Source organism: Nelumbo nucifera, chromosome 8 (assembly GCF_055504915.1).
Source record: "Nelumbo nucifera cultivar China Antique chromosome 8, China Antique-T2T, whole genome shotgun sequence".
Taxonomy (NCBI): Eukaryota; Viridiplantae; Streptophyta; class Magnoliopsida; order Proteales; family Nelumbonaceae; genus Nelumbo; species Nelumbo nucifera.
The window spans coordinates 13,205,177-13,219,569 of record NC_142656.1 but is presented as its reverse complement, the minus strand read 5'-3'; the positions used below and the strand labels follow the sequence as shown (position 1 = coordinate 13,219,569).

General features: G+C 37.1%; 1 protein-coding gene across 1 annotated transcript; it reads right to left on the bottom strand.

Moving 5' to 3' along the window:
* Window positions 1-10,444: 10,444 nt before the first annotated feature.
* Window positions 10,445-13,555, bottom strand: LOC104592338 (3-ketoacyl-CoA synthase 11-like). The gene is made up of 2 exons (XM_010251661.3): window positions 13,011-13,555; window positions 10,445-12,359 (listed from the first exon to the last, which is right to left on the bottom strand). The coding sequence occupies exon 2, from the start codon at window positions 12,352-12,354 to the stop codon at window positions 10,819-10,821; it is 1,536 nt and encodes a 511-aa protein (XP_010249963.1). The 5' UTR covers window positions 12,355-12,359; window positions 13,011-13,555; the 3' UTR covers window positions 10,445-10,818.
* Window positions 13,556-14,393: the final 838 nt, after the last annotated feature.

Genomic DNA, 14,393 nt, shown 5'->3' with positions numbered 1-14,393 from the left:
TGTATGACTGAGATTTGGGCTCCTAAGATTGGATGGTGGAGATTTACGTGCCTAGGGCTGAAAGGTGGAGATTAAAAGGAGTGGGTGGCGCCCTAGAGTGAATGGCTGAGATAGAGAGTGAAATAGAGGGTTGAGATCTAGTGGCTAAAGGCTGAATTGTGAGATTAGGAGTTAGGTGGCGCCCTAGGGTTAGAATGCTAAAGAGAGGGCGCCCTAGAATGGAGGGTGGAGATTAAAAGGAATGGAAGGTGATGATTTAGTAGTTAGGGGCGATTAGGGTTTGTTAGAGGTGAAAATAATGAGTGGGGAAGCACCCTAGGGTTTGCTAAGGAGAGGGGAGTATGCTAATACAGTAGGAGGGGCGCCATTCTTGTTTTAGCAGATAGGAAGCACCCTCTTGTGCTCAATTTTTCACAGAAACACACCCCCTCTCTCAGCTAGAAGTCTCACTAGCTTCCCAAAATCTGCAGAAAATTCTGTAAATTTTTTGGTTTTTACCCAAAATTTGCACAGAGACCCTCAAAAGTCACAATATTGAATTTAACTGTGAAAATGACACATTTTGACTATTCTAAGGCCTAGGTAACCCTAAAATGATGCCCGTTAAGGCATCAAAATACAAAGTTATCATAAGCCCATGCAATACATGGGTAGAATAGAAATTTTGTTAGGTTTGGAATGACAAATTTGGATTTTGAAATTAGTTTGGGTACATCTCAGGGTTGTCTAGGGTTAGTCTTGGATTGGCCCTTAACCCTATCCAATCCATCTAATTTATACCTTTGTCTTATTAAGATAGTCAAAATTTAAGAGCAACTAAGGAAAAGAGATGTTAAGAGCTACCTGCGAATGTGTATAGGGATGGCAATTTTCCCCATCCCCGACAGTGACTTGACTTCCTTGGCCCCATCGGTTGGGGATGGGGATTATTTTGGCGGGGTGGGGACGGGGATGGGGATTAATAGGAATCCATGATCGGGGTCGGGGATTAAGGTCCCCGCCCTGACCCCGATTATATATATATATATATATTAAATTTTATTTATATTAAATATATATATTATATTATTTATATATATCAAAACATTATTTATAATTTAAATTTTTATTTATTTTAAGTGAATTTATTTTTCAAAAAAACTATTATCTAAAAAAATTATGGGATTTGGGTCCCGCAGGGAATCCATCCCCGTCGGGGATCGGGGATGGAGGACAAATTTTATCCTCATCGGGGATGAGGATGGGAGTTAATTTCATAATCGGGGTCGGGGACAGGGAATATGATTCCCACCCCGTTGCCATTCCTAATTGTGTACCTCATCATGGTTTCTATGAAAAAAAACTATTGGGGGGATTTAAGAATGAAATTATTAAAGAGAGTAATGATGGATTTGATTAGATGAAATTAAGACCTAGAGAGTTTTTATTATGACTTCTTATATTTTTCATAATTAAGTTTAAAAGTAGATATTCACATGTATGAGAAATGAGAGGACAAAGAGGTTGGTGTGGGGATGCACCTCTTTCTTCACAATCTTATTTATAAAACTTATAGACATCCTTTGTTAGGGTGCAACTTGGATGGACTTGGGTTGAGATTTTGTTAAAATTTGAATAAGCTTGACCTTGAAGATGGGATCAAATGAAGTGTAAATTTGCAAAGGGGGAATCAATGTTTTCAATCCGACGTTGACCTGGCTGGTTGAACCGTTTGAATCGTCACCTAGCTAGGATTCTAGATTTTGTTTATTCAAGACCCGCCAGACAGTAAAAAACCGTTAACTTGGTCAAGAACCGTTTGACCCGACTGGTTTGACTATTGACCCGTTCGACCCGGTCACCGGGTCGTGGGTTGTACACTCAATGCATGCAAAACTTTCGGAGACCATAACTTTGCACTTCAATATCCAATTGGGGTGAATTTTTTTTGATATCTTTTTGAGATCTATGTGTCCCAAGGATCTAAAGGTGCCTTGCTTCGCTATTTTCACAAAAAACCCTTTTTTGGTCTCAAATTACAATTTTTAATACTTTTTATAAATAAAAAAATAAAAAACTGAATTAAAAAAAACATAAATTAAATATAAAATAATACATATAACAAATTTAAAATATATTTATACATTATTTAATGCTAAAATAAATATATATTTATACACATATATACATATATATATATATATATGTGTGTGTGTATGTATGTATGTATATATATATATATATATACAATGATGTGGCGCAGTCTGAACCGTTTGACCCAGCTGGTCGAACCGGTGACCTACGACATGGAGGAAAAAATGGTTCAACCTCAAGGTCAGTTTTGAAAACATTGGGAGGGGGATATCTTTTTTATATATCATGATTCCATGATCAATTTTACATTTTCTTCTTAATTTCTTAATTTACATTACCTGGTGTAATGGTAAAATCTTGGGTTATTAAGCATAAAAATGCAAGTTTGAATCAGAGACCCTAGTTAGCTGGGACTAATATTGGGTGGCTGTTTGGCAAGTCTTTTTGGGAAGATCTTATGGTAGCTGTAAAGTTAAAAGACGCATTGAGCTTTTGCATGAAGATTTGAGTTGCCTGAAGCTAGTTTGGCTACTGCATGTCTTTCAGCGTCTTTCCACATGAGAATAAAGCGAGAATGACGCAAAAAGCTCCATTTGGGGCTTCCCAAAATCAACCCAAAATGGGTTTCTCGCATCTTTTTGGCGCTCTAGCTTTCGAGGGCTAGATCTTCTGCGAACCAAATAGGAATAGACTGAAAATTGGTCTTCCAGGCTTCTAAATAGACAAAAGACGACACTGAAAGATTTGCCAAACGGGTCCTTAATTTACACCTCTGCCTGTAAACTAAATTTCTAAAAGGTGGCTTCTCGGTTTGCAGCACGGTTAAAGCTTTCTTTCATTCTAGCAGAATGAATAGGATCATTAACAAGACTTTTATTGCTCTCATCCCCAAAAATCAGAACCCTGAATCAACAAATAATTTTAGAACAATTAGTTTGTGCAATGCTATTTACAAAATGATCTAAAAAAATTATGATTAACGGGATTAAGCTATTTTTGGAGGCCATTATTTCCCCTTTCCAAAGTGCATTTAATTCCAACAGACAAATAACTGATAACATTTTCATTGCTCAGGAAATATTTCATACTATGAAAAGAAAAAAAGGTAAATTTGAGTTAATGGTTTGCAAAATTGACATGAAAAAAGCTTATGATAAGTTGGAATGGAAATTCATTGAAAAAGTTTTAGGGAAATTTGGATTTCATGAAAAGTAAATCGGTTGGGTCATGGAATGTATTAAAACAGTCTTATTAAATTTTGTTAAATGGCACCTCGACTAGAATTTTTACTCCTTTATGAGGAACCAAACAAGGGGACTCACTCTCTCCATACATTTTTGTTTTTATGTGCCGAGGCTTTCATTAAGAATCTGGTAAAAGAAGTTGAAATCCGTAAAAATCTATTGGGGTATAAAGCATCAAAAAAATTGTCTAACAATCCCTATTCTCCGGTTTGTAGATGCTTGTCTTATTTTTTGCCAAAGCTTCCATCCCAACCTGTCTCAAAATTAAGGACATTTTGGATAAATTTGCTAGTGCATTGGGCCAAACTCCCAATTTCACAAAATCCAAAGTCATGATCTCCAAAAATGTTCACCACAATGGGGGCTCCAGTATTCAATAGCAAATTTAACAGAGGGACTTTTGAATTTCTCAAGGATAGAATCAATGGGAAGTTAAAGGGATGGAAAAAAATTCCTTGTCTTTCACGGGAAGAATTACACTCATTAATTCTTCAATTAGTATGATGCCACAACATATAATGAAATCATATAAGATTCCCAAGGGTGTGATTGAAGATATAAATATATACCAAAAACAATTTTTATGGACTAGTAATAGTGAAAGAAAACCCCTTCATTTAGTTAATTGGGACCGAGTTTGTACCTAGAAGAAATGTGGTGGGCTAGGGCTCAAAAATATTGAGGGTTAATGAAACTTGCTTAGTTAAACTTGGTTGGAAAATCCTAAATGAAAAGGAAAATATTTGGGTCCAAGTGGTCACAAATAAGTATTTAAAAAGAGATAACTTTTGGCAAAAAGAAAAATGAGCATTCTTGGGCTTGAAAAGGCATTCTTGCCACTAGAAATTTATTGAAGAAAGGCACTGGATGGGAGGTGGGTAATGGTGAAGATATAAGCTGTTGGAAAGACAATTGGGCTGATGATACTCCTATGAGGGAAATGGTTGATGAAACCTTAATTTCTAATAGTGATTTGAAAGTTATTTATAAGGAAAGAAGAATATGGAATGAGGTTCGTGTTAGAAACTTAATTTTCACCCAGGGTTGGGATAAAATTAGAACCACTTTCATACCCTCATTATACGGAAAGACAGATTGATTTGGAGACCAAATACGACTGGTGAATTTTTAATCAAAACAGCCTATTCAAAGATTAGTAATTCTGTGAACAACTCCCCTAGGGAAGATAGTGAAATTGCAAAGAGCCTTAAGAACAACCCCCCCCCCCCCCCCCAAAAAAAAAAAAAAAAAAAAAGAAAAGAAAAAGCAAAATAAAATAAGAAAAAATATAAGACCTTCTTATACCTTTTCTCAAGTGATAAGCTACCTTCAAAGAAAAATATTTTTGAAGAGAGGTATGCAGATAGATGGTTCTTGTAGTATTTGTGGGGGATATGGAAGAGGATGTTAATCATATTTTTGTTAACTGCAACCATGCTAAACAGATTTGGGTGATTATCCAAAATGTCTTCAATCTTAAAATAGGTTTAATCAACCCTTTCTAGGGATTTGGAAGAACTTAAACGAAAACGGGCAAGATTCCAACATAAAAGAAAAGCTTACTATTCTTTTGTAGCATATTTGGAAAAATCGGAATGAAAAAACCTTTTGAAATATTTGTTTGCCTCCTGCGTGAATGAAAATTGCTCAATTGGTTGCATTGCTAGAGACCATTTGGGGAAAATAATTGATTTTAAAGCTTATAAAATTGGGACAACTACAATTAGCCTAGCTGAGGCTTTATCTGCTTGGGAGGCCCACAATTTAGCAAAAAACTTCAACAATAGATACATATCTATTGAAAGGGACTCCAAACTTGTTGCCGACTGCCTTAGGAACAGGATCAAGTCGTTGCAGAGACTGACTATCAGCATGTCTATAGGGAAGCCAACAAAGCAGTAGATTGGTTTGCAAATCAAGTCCATATTTATTGGGGACGAGCTACCCCCACAGCTGTATATCCCCTCTTATATCTTTCGATTTATCAAAAAAATGGGTGTCTTCTCAATTTAGTTACACTTTTATTCTCTTACATATTAATGTTCATCTCATGCCTGATGAACTTAAAGACATGATTAGAAAAACTTACAACCAATCAATCGACATCATAAAAGTAGGAACCAATCAGGTGGGCTTTCACCAAAATTTATGGGGATTGTGATTGATCAAAACCTTTCTGATATCATAACTTTCTGGCGTCCTAGATTTTCCCATATAAAAACTGTTGGCAAATTTCATTTTTACCATGAAGTGAATTTATTATTGCATCCCCCTAATGTCATCTTTATTTACATCTCTAACCAAATTATTATCTATCTTTGCAAATTTTCTTAAGGCTCAGTTTGGAAGGAGTACAAATGCAAATATGTAGAATGTAAAACCTTATATTTTGTATTTGCACTGTACATATTTGCATTTGTATTCTTTCCAAACTGAGCCTAAATTTGAAAGGAATACAAATGCAAATATGTACAGTACAAATTGATACATACAAAATACATAGTTTTGCACTCAACATACTGGTATTTGTACTCCTTCCAAACTGAGCCTAAAGAAAGTCATAGTTACAACTTACAATTATATATATATATATATATATATATTATATTACTGGTAAGTGACAATTTTGCAAGTCAGTTTAAGCCTTATTCTAGATAGTTTTTTAACAATTAATACAAAGATTAAGGTTGTTATCGTTGAAAACATTGTTTGTAAACTGGGATATTGTTATATGCAATCTTTCTGATCTGTTTTTTTGGGAGTAATGTTGTCATTACACCTAATATGAGACTTTATAACACATAATTCCTATAATTGAAGATCTAAAAAGTAAAGCTCGAGGGTAGAAAACATAATACCATGGGGTAGATAACGAAGCCCTACATTCAAAAAACATTGATTGATATTTTACCTCCAATAAAAAGTCTCATGCATTATCATCATTTTATCTCAACTATATAGGGTTGGTTGCATGAATCCTTTTATGCTATCATCCTCAGTTGAATATCATATCCATTGTTAAATTGTAATACTTAAATTCTTACTACTTTGATCATGTTCTTTTGTGGTTTACCCCTGGCCCAATTAGCCCCTTCAAATTGCAAATCATTTCTTACATGTGTTGTCAATGGTCTTCTCTTCAACTTGCAACATATCATTTCTCTCATTTTATCATTTATTGGAGTTACTCTCAGGTTCTTTTAAATAACTTCATTTTTTATCCTGTCTTTTATAGTTTTCCTACTCATCCATACCAATATATACATTTCTGCTACACTCATTCTTTGTACATGTTTCTTGATTGCCCGGCGGTTTGCTCCAACCAAGGATTAAAGTATCGGTATTAGACCACTCGGATACGGATACGCTTTAGAAACGTATGGATACGGAAGAAAAAATATGGATATGCCAAAAAATGCATATAAATTCCATAAACATATTAATAACATTATTTTTAAGATCAAAATAGCCATAATTAATGTATAAATACATAGAAAATGTATATTCTAAAGGTATATATGAAGAAATAATTTCAAAGATAAAAATCATATGCGAATTCATAATTTTTAACTTTTAAAATAATTATTCCATTATTAATATTTTTATTTCCATAAAATTTGAAATAAAAAATCATTTTTTGATATAAATGTAGATTAATGGATTTGACAAACTCAATTTATATTATATTCTCAAGGTTTTTGTAAATAATATTTTTTTATAAATAATATATATACTTTTATTTAGTTCAAATTAAAATATTAATTAATAATTTATAAAATTTTAAGATACATGTCATGTTCAAATTTATAAATATTAAGTACTAAAATAATTATTGTATTATTAATATCTTTTTTTGTATAAATTTCTTGAGATTAAACAAATTTTTAATATAAATGTGGATTTAAGAAATTATTTATTCTATTAGTTTATAAAATATTAGTTTTGAATATTATTTTTTATTTTGCTGGAATTGTTAAACACAAATGTAATTTTTCTGCATTACATGTGGACACTAGAATAGAAAAAATATATTTTATTTCATTAAATTTCTTAAGATGAAAATTGGCTTAGTGGATGAAGTGCGCAACCAAGACTTGAACGCTGGGTGATTTGTGTTTGAATCATGTCAGGCGCAATTTTTTACAAATAAATGCGTGTGATTCATGAGATACGGGTTTAGTCGTAGCGTATCTCGTTTACCCTCTGGCCGATACTTATACGATCATATCGATATTTAAATCTTTGGCTCCAATAACATGGCTGGCTATCTTGGCTTCACATTTTTTTTAACCAAAATTTTCTTTTAACATAAGAGGTATTCACCTATCACACAAATTCCAGATGCATCCCCTCCATTTTGCCCATCTTGCCTTAATTTATGGGTGACATCCTCTTTAATGTCTACTTTGTTATAAATTGTAGATACAAGAAAATGTCACATTGGATCGTTTATTGGTTTCAAATCCAAAGTGTATCCTAATACGCACTCCTATTGTTAATAAATTTATTTATGATATATTCTCTTTGTCCTACTTTAAAATCTCTTGTTTCCAAGGCATTTATTTATAACCTTAATTTTGTATTTAACTTGTTAGTTAAAACAATGTCATCATCAAGTAACATGCACTGTAGGACCTCCTCCTAAATATGTTTAATCAATTCATCCATAATCAATATAACTAAATAAATAAATAAAGACCAAGTGTTGAACCTTGATAAGATTATAAAAAAATAAATTATAGTAAAATCATATAAATAAGTTTAGGGTTTGTTTGGTTCGTAGTTGGAATTAGTATCAGAATGATCTATTCTTATAGTTTTTTTGGTCTAGACAGGAATTGGAATAAACTGAAATGAGATTTCACTTGCAAGTGAGGAAGAGGGAATGATCATTTCCTCAAATGGAGAAATGCCATTCCACCATTCTCATTCTGTCTAACCAAACAGTTAGAATTAGAATAACACATTCCGATATGGGCTCTTAATTTTTAGCTTTGGGCTCTTCTATTTTTAATTGTACAAGTGAATAACATGTGCCATCTTAAAAAAAAATTACATGATAATTTCATTATGGTTGACTTGAATAAGAAGTCGATGGTCCTGAATTAAAGCAGAGGATATGAAAATCATAGGTCATTGCTTACCGAACAAAGGCAAAGCTGTTTAATGCAGAAATGGCAGACAACCAAGCCACTGGCCCATTCTATATGTTCTAATAATGCATATCGATCGGTGTACGTATCGAAATTTGTTTATAATTCTATAGGATTTGAACCCTTCACACCCCATCAATTGAAAACTTCACTTGCATCAAACATTTACGTCTTTCTTAGTCAATAGGAAGAAGATAATCAATGCAGCAACTACCAATCTACAGGAAAATGACCTGCATTAATAGTTTGGGATCTTCATTGGATCAAATTTGCGGTATGGTCCACTACTCCAGTTCATTGACATTTGACATGTTGGCTTTTGCACTCGTATATACTAATTAATCCTTCCCTCGACGACTGCCAGCCTCACTTATTGTTCCCTTCCCTCCGACGAGATGCAATCTACCAGTACTCTAGTACTGACCGGCCGGAGTCCGGAGATAAGAAATAAAACATCTTTCATTGGTAATGATATTGATAACAAGTTGCAAGCACCGGATTTGAGCTCTCCTGTAAGGCATAATCGAGCGGTCATGTGGCTATAGCTTTATTGGATGGGTCCCACATTCCACCCCCAAATGAATTGGCATGTTTATTTATTAGTTAACATGGATAGAGATTGCGTTTAGTGAGAGAAAGAGAGAGCGAGCTAGTATAATATCGTATATAAACATGTAGATTTGGTGGGGATATTTCAGTGGCTCACATGCACATGGTGGTGACAGTGATTGTTGTTGTTGAAGGCTTGAAGCTCCATGTGGGTTGTATTCATAACCAGCTATGGCTGCTGCTTAATTTATTCTTCTTCTTATTCATCTCCAGAAGTAGGATACCAACCAGAACAGGAAAAAAAACAAAAAAACAAAAAACAAAGAAAGTCACATTAGATTAAGCAGGTTTTAGGGAGAAAGAAAAGCAAATGACTAACCGGGTGCTTGTACCAATTCATGGACTTTGCTTGTGCGTTTGAATTATGACTTGTTGATTTATGAGAAAGGTCAATGTCATCCCTCGCTCTGTCTTAGTCTTTACAACTATGCAAGTGAAGTAGTAGTCATTCATCAGGTATCAAAGACGACAATTGGGTCCGCCACTGTCCGGACATAATGGGATTTCCGGGGCGGAAATGAAATCGGTAACCTCAAATTCCCATCTCACGTTTCAGCAATCAGGACATTGCTCGGATTCTGGGTCCAAATCCTGAGGAAAGAACACAAACGTTCCCAAAAGAATGCTTGAAATTGTAGTCCATTTGGCTTCAGTTGATTTAATAACATTCAGATGCTTCTCATTGTTCAAGTTTTCGGTTGCATTCAATACCGCAGCAGTAAACATTTTTTTTCCAAAATATAAACTGACATTGGTAATAGATAACATAGCAATGGAAAGAGGACTAAAGGCAGTAGCATGGTTTTGGAGTTGCGTCCGGTGCTGGTGCGATGGCACCGCCGGAGTTAGAGCCCACTAGAGAATTGTGCTCAATGCAGATTGCAGCCAGAACGCCTCTATTCTTTTTTTTTTTTTTTTTAATTTAATGGTCACATATTTTCTTGCTTGGTCGTACTTGACCATTTGCACCTCCGCCTGGTTCTGTAACTGTTGAGGGGGAAAGGAAAAGACGATATTGGGAAATGCAAGTCCAAAATTGTACCGCCACCCTCAACAATCATGTTATTTTTATTCAATATTTATTTATTACCAAAAATACAAAAGTGATGTGTCCCCTCACCTGGGACCTGGGAGGCTGGAAGCCTGTAACTCTTTTCTTCACCTGGGAAGCTGAGATCTCTGGTCACCTCATTCCATTTTCTTGGTGCAAAACCCCACCCATAAACCAATGTCAAGAAACAAATATGATGTGCAAGTTCAGATCAAGCCCACCAGAGCTTGCTTAATTGGGCGAATCATTGACACTTGGAATTACTTAAAGCCATCTTCTCAAGAATTATGGGTCATTTTGCAAGTGTACGAATATGGAGAATCAAATAATCATGAAGAAGTTACGAATGAAGAACAGTAGGAATAACATTCCAGTACATGTGAATTAGTTCCAATGGATCCCCATAGCCCCAAGTCATGAAGAAGTCAGCATGAAAATACCCAACCTCCTCTTGATCCAAACCATTTTTTTGCTAAGCCTAACCACCTCGAAACTAATCCAACCATCCTGCAGATAGAAAATCCTGAATGGCACCACCTCTCCAAACCCATCTTCCTAAAACAATAGCTCCCAACCTAACAACAATTTCATCTGAAAAGTACAGACTCAACATTTCAACCCAATTTTCATCTAAAAAATACAGGCCCAGAACAGTAGAAAATATTAACTATTCAAGCTTGATTGGAGTTCAGAGAGCTGCTACCCTTGGAACATCCACTGGGAACTTGTGGATCTCATCCATCCATGGATTCTTCTCCTTTGCTGGGTTTATGGTCCTCAAAGCCTTCCAGACTGCACTGTTGCACTTGAACCCTGACCCAAATGCAATCTGCCATAATCTGTCTCCCCTCCTCATCCTTCCTTTAGCCTCTGTATAAGCCAATTCGTACCACAGAGAGCTGCTCGAGGTGTTTCCAAACCGGTAAAGTGTCATCCTTGATGGTTCCATGTGCCACTCGGATAGCTGCAAGTTCTTCTCCAATTCATCCAGAACAGCTCTTCCACCTGCATGAATGCAGAAATGTTCGAAAGCCAATTTGAAGTCGGGGATGTATGGCTTGATCTTCATCTTGAGGAGCTTCCTTCCGACCAATGTAGCAAAGAAGAGCAACTGCTCCGACATTGGCAGAACAAGAGGACCCAGAGTAGTAATGTTGGTCTTCAAAGCGTCACCGGCAACGGCCATCAGATCCTTGGACAAAGACACACCGATCTTTCCATTGGGATCTTCCTGTTGGGTCACACAGCTGAAGCACTTGTCATCGGCACCTTTGTGTGTCCTGACGGTGTGGACCAATTGGTACTTGGATCGCCACCGATCTGAGCGCTTGTTTGAGAGCAAGACCGCAGCTCCTCCCATTCGGAACAAGCAATTGGAAACGAGCATGGAGCGCTCATTGCCGAAGTACCAATTCAAGGTGATGTTCTCCATGCTAATGACCAAGGCATAAGAATTGGGGTGGACTTGCAGAAGATCTTTAGCAAGAGCTATTGAGATCAGACCTGCGCTGCAACCCATTCCACCTAGGTTGTAGCTGATTATGTTGCCCCGAAGCTTGTAATGGTTGATGACCATGGCCGAGAGAGATGGAGTCGGATTGAACAAGCTACAATTAACGATCAAGATACCGATGTCCTTGGGGTTTAAAGAGGTCTTAGCAAAGAGCTCGTCGACGGCTCCAAACATCACAACCTCGGCCTCTTTTCTAGCTTCTGCCATCGATGGGTTCGGAGGCACGCGGAGGACAGCATCTGGGAGGTAAGTGTCCTCGCCCAGACCTGATCGCTCAAGGATCTTCTTTTGGAACTCAAGGTTGGCATCAGTGAAGGAACCTGTTAAGCAGGACCGCTCCATGAATATCTGCCTTGTGCATTTCCGAGCATCATCGGGCTTGTAACATGAGAAGTTAACGAGGTAGACGGGGCGTGGTCGGGTGAGGAAGTAGACTGTAGACAGGAACACGAGGAGGGCGGAGCAGACGACCACGGAAATCAGGTTGAATCGAAGATGGTCCCAGAGGACATACAGGTCTTGGAGCGAGAATGTGGATAGCTGGGCGGCAGTGAGGACCACGAGAGGCGAGAGGAAGAGGTACATGCCATGGGTGATGAGATAATGGTAGCCAAGCTTTACATATTTCAGTTTAACAGATTGTTTGAAGTCAGGGAGCTTTCTCGAGGACGATGGTGGTATCTCGGGTGTCTCTGGTTTTGGTTCTGTCATTTTCCCTGCAGGTTCAAACAAAAACAGGAGAACCAGGTGAGCAAGATGAAAACAAACATAAGCAAGAGATGGCTTGGTGAAGAAAATAGCAAAAAGCAACAGGCCCTTCAGAAGTCGAAGGCGGTACTGTTTAACGATTTTCTATAAGAAAAATAAAGATATCGAAAGCAGAGGGTGAGTTCTAAGATCTATTGAAGAACAATGGTTCTGAAAACTGGATTTACTACTGATTCGAGAAAACCAAAATGTTCTTAGTTTGCCCTCGGAAGAACTGATGAATCAAATGAAGAAATAAAAATTGGAGACCTCTATATTCCATTTCAGGGGACTAAAGAAGAATCAGAAAAGAGGACGAAAAGGAACTAGTCCTTTTGGTGGCAACCCAAGTCCGGCAAAAACTGCAATGCGGGCCTGAGAACAAACCAAACCCCATTGAAATCAAAGCCCACCAAAAATCATTGAAACAAGCGAGAAGCAAAATAGTTTTCGCCCCCTCGCAGTTTTGCTCCTCCCAAAATGACCTCGTCTGTTTTCCTTAAAATATGGATCTAGAGAACATCGGCATTGCAGATCGAACCCAATAACACATTTCCATGTTTCCGAGAAACCCATTAAAGAAATTCAAACATAGAAGAAAACTCAAACAAAAGACTTACCTTTGTGCTCCAGTAATCAGTTCCAAAATCGGCAAAGAGAAAGAGGTTGCGGAAGAAGAAACGGAGAGACTCAAGAGGGAGATAGACCCTTAATTTTGAAATTATTTGTAGAATGTGTTGGACTCTTTGGCCTCGTTACGAGGGTGTTGACACCTTATATATGGAATTAACCGACCCGATAGGCGGGACAAACACGCGTTTTTAAGAGATATGCGGGCGGCGCCGGCCGAATTTGACCGGAAACTGTTACGAGTAATCACTGTAAACGAGTAATCAACGGTCGTGGGTTATTTTAATCCTTGGCATTTGGGCAAATCAACGGCTGTGAATTCTTTTGCTTTCTTGCATTTAAAATCATTTTGAAATCTGAGAAATAAGGGATCAAGAATAATTGTTGAATTTGAAGCGAAAAAAACAGAATTTAATCGTTGAATAATTAGTTGTCCGTTGTAATTGAAGTGCCGAGTTTAGAATAGGTACAGCTATTTGGATATGGAATTGCCCTCTTTCTAGAAGACTATGTTTCACTTAGGCTGCGTTTGGTAAGACAGTTAACCTGTTTGTTGTGTCCTCCTTAATCCTAATCTTCTATAGAATACAGATTGGAGTTGGACCCACCAGGAACACCTTAGCTTGGAGATCATCAATCAGTATGATTATTCAATCCTGACCCTTGGATGGTTATGACCAAGTTCAGAAGTTAGAACCATAGTTGTGAGTTGTGACAAGTTTTCTTTACTTTTGGCTTTATTCTTGGTTTTGTGCTTGCGTGGTGTGTAGTTCTGAGGCTCTGAGGCAGTATTTGGGTTGATATGCAGGTGGGTGGAGGAGTTCACCAGAAAAAGGAGAAAGCATGTGGGGGTGGAGACTGGAGACTGCAGATTTAGGACTCAGGACTGTGTCAAGCTTCCAAAGCCTCAAGACGAAATAATACACGTCCATGACACGTATCATGGTCTCTCGAAAACCTCTTTCCTTCTCTATTGAATCGACCCAATTTGATTACCAAAAGAAAAGAAAAACCCAATTTGATGATGCAAGAGTTCCTTCAGATATTGACATTGTGATGCAAGTATAAATTATTATTTGCTTTTCCAGGGAGTGGTTTTAACTTCTGAACTTTTGATCTGATCACCCAAACCCTTCCTTTAATGGGCTTTACTCAAGTAAGATGGAGTCTGGGTGACAAGTTTGGTGCTTGGCTTTCGGTCCTCTGGTGTGGTGTTCATCAGAGCTTTCACGGGTGGAGAATCTTGCATCTGACAGCTCTTTGGGTTTTGGTATCACAATATGCCAGTCTGGGTTTCGAACCCCTATGCTCCTTTAATTTTCCTGTATAAATCCTAATAGACAAAAAAAAAAAGTTGGCTTTTCCCCACTCAA

Excerpts from the sequence above, each read along its gene's own strand:
- LOC104592338 (XM_010251661.3), bottom strand. The coding sequence starts at position 12,354 with ATGACAGAACCAAAACCAGAGACACCCGAGATACCACCATCGTCCTCG.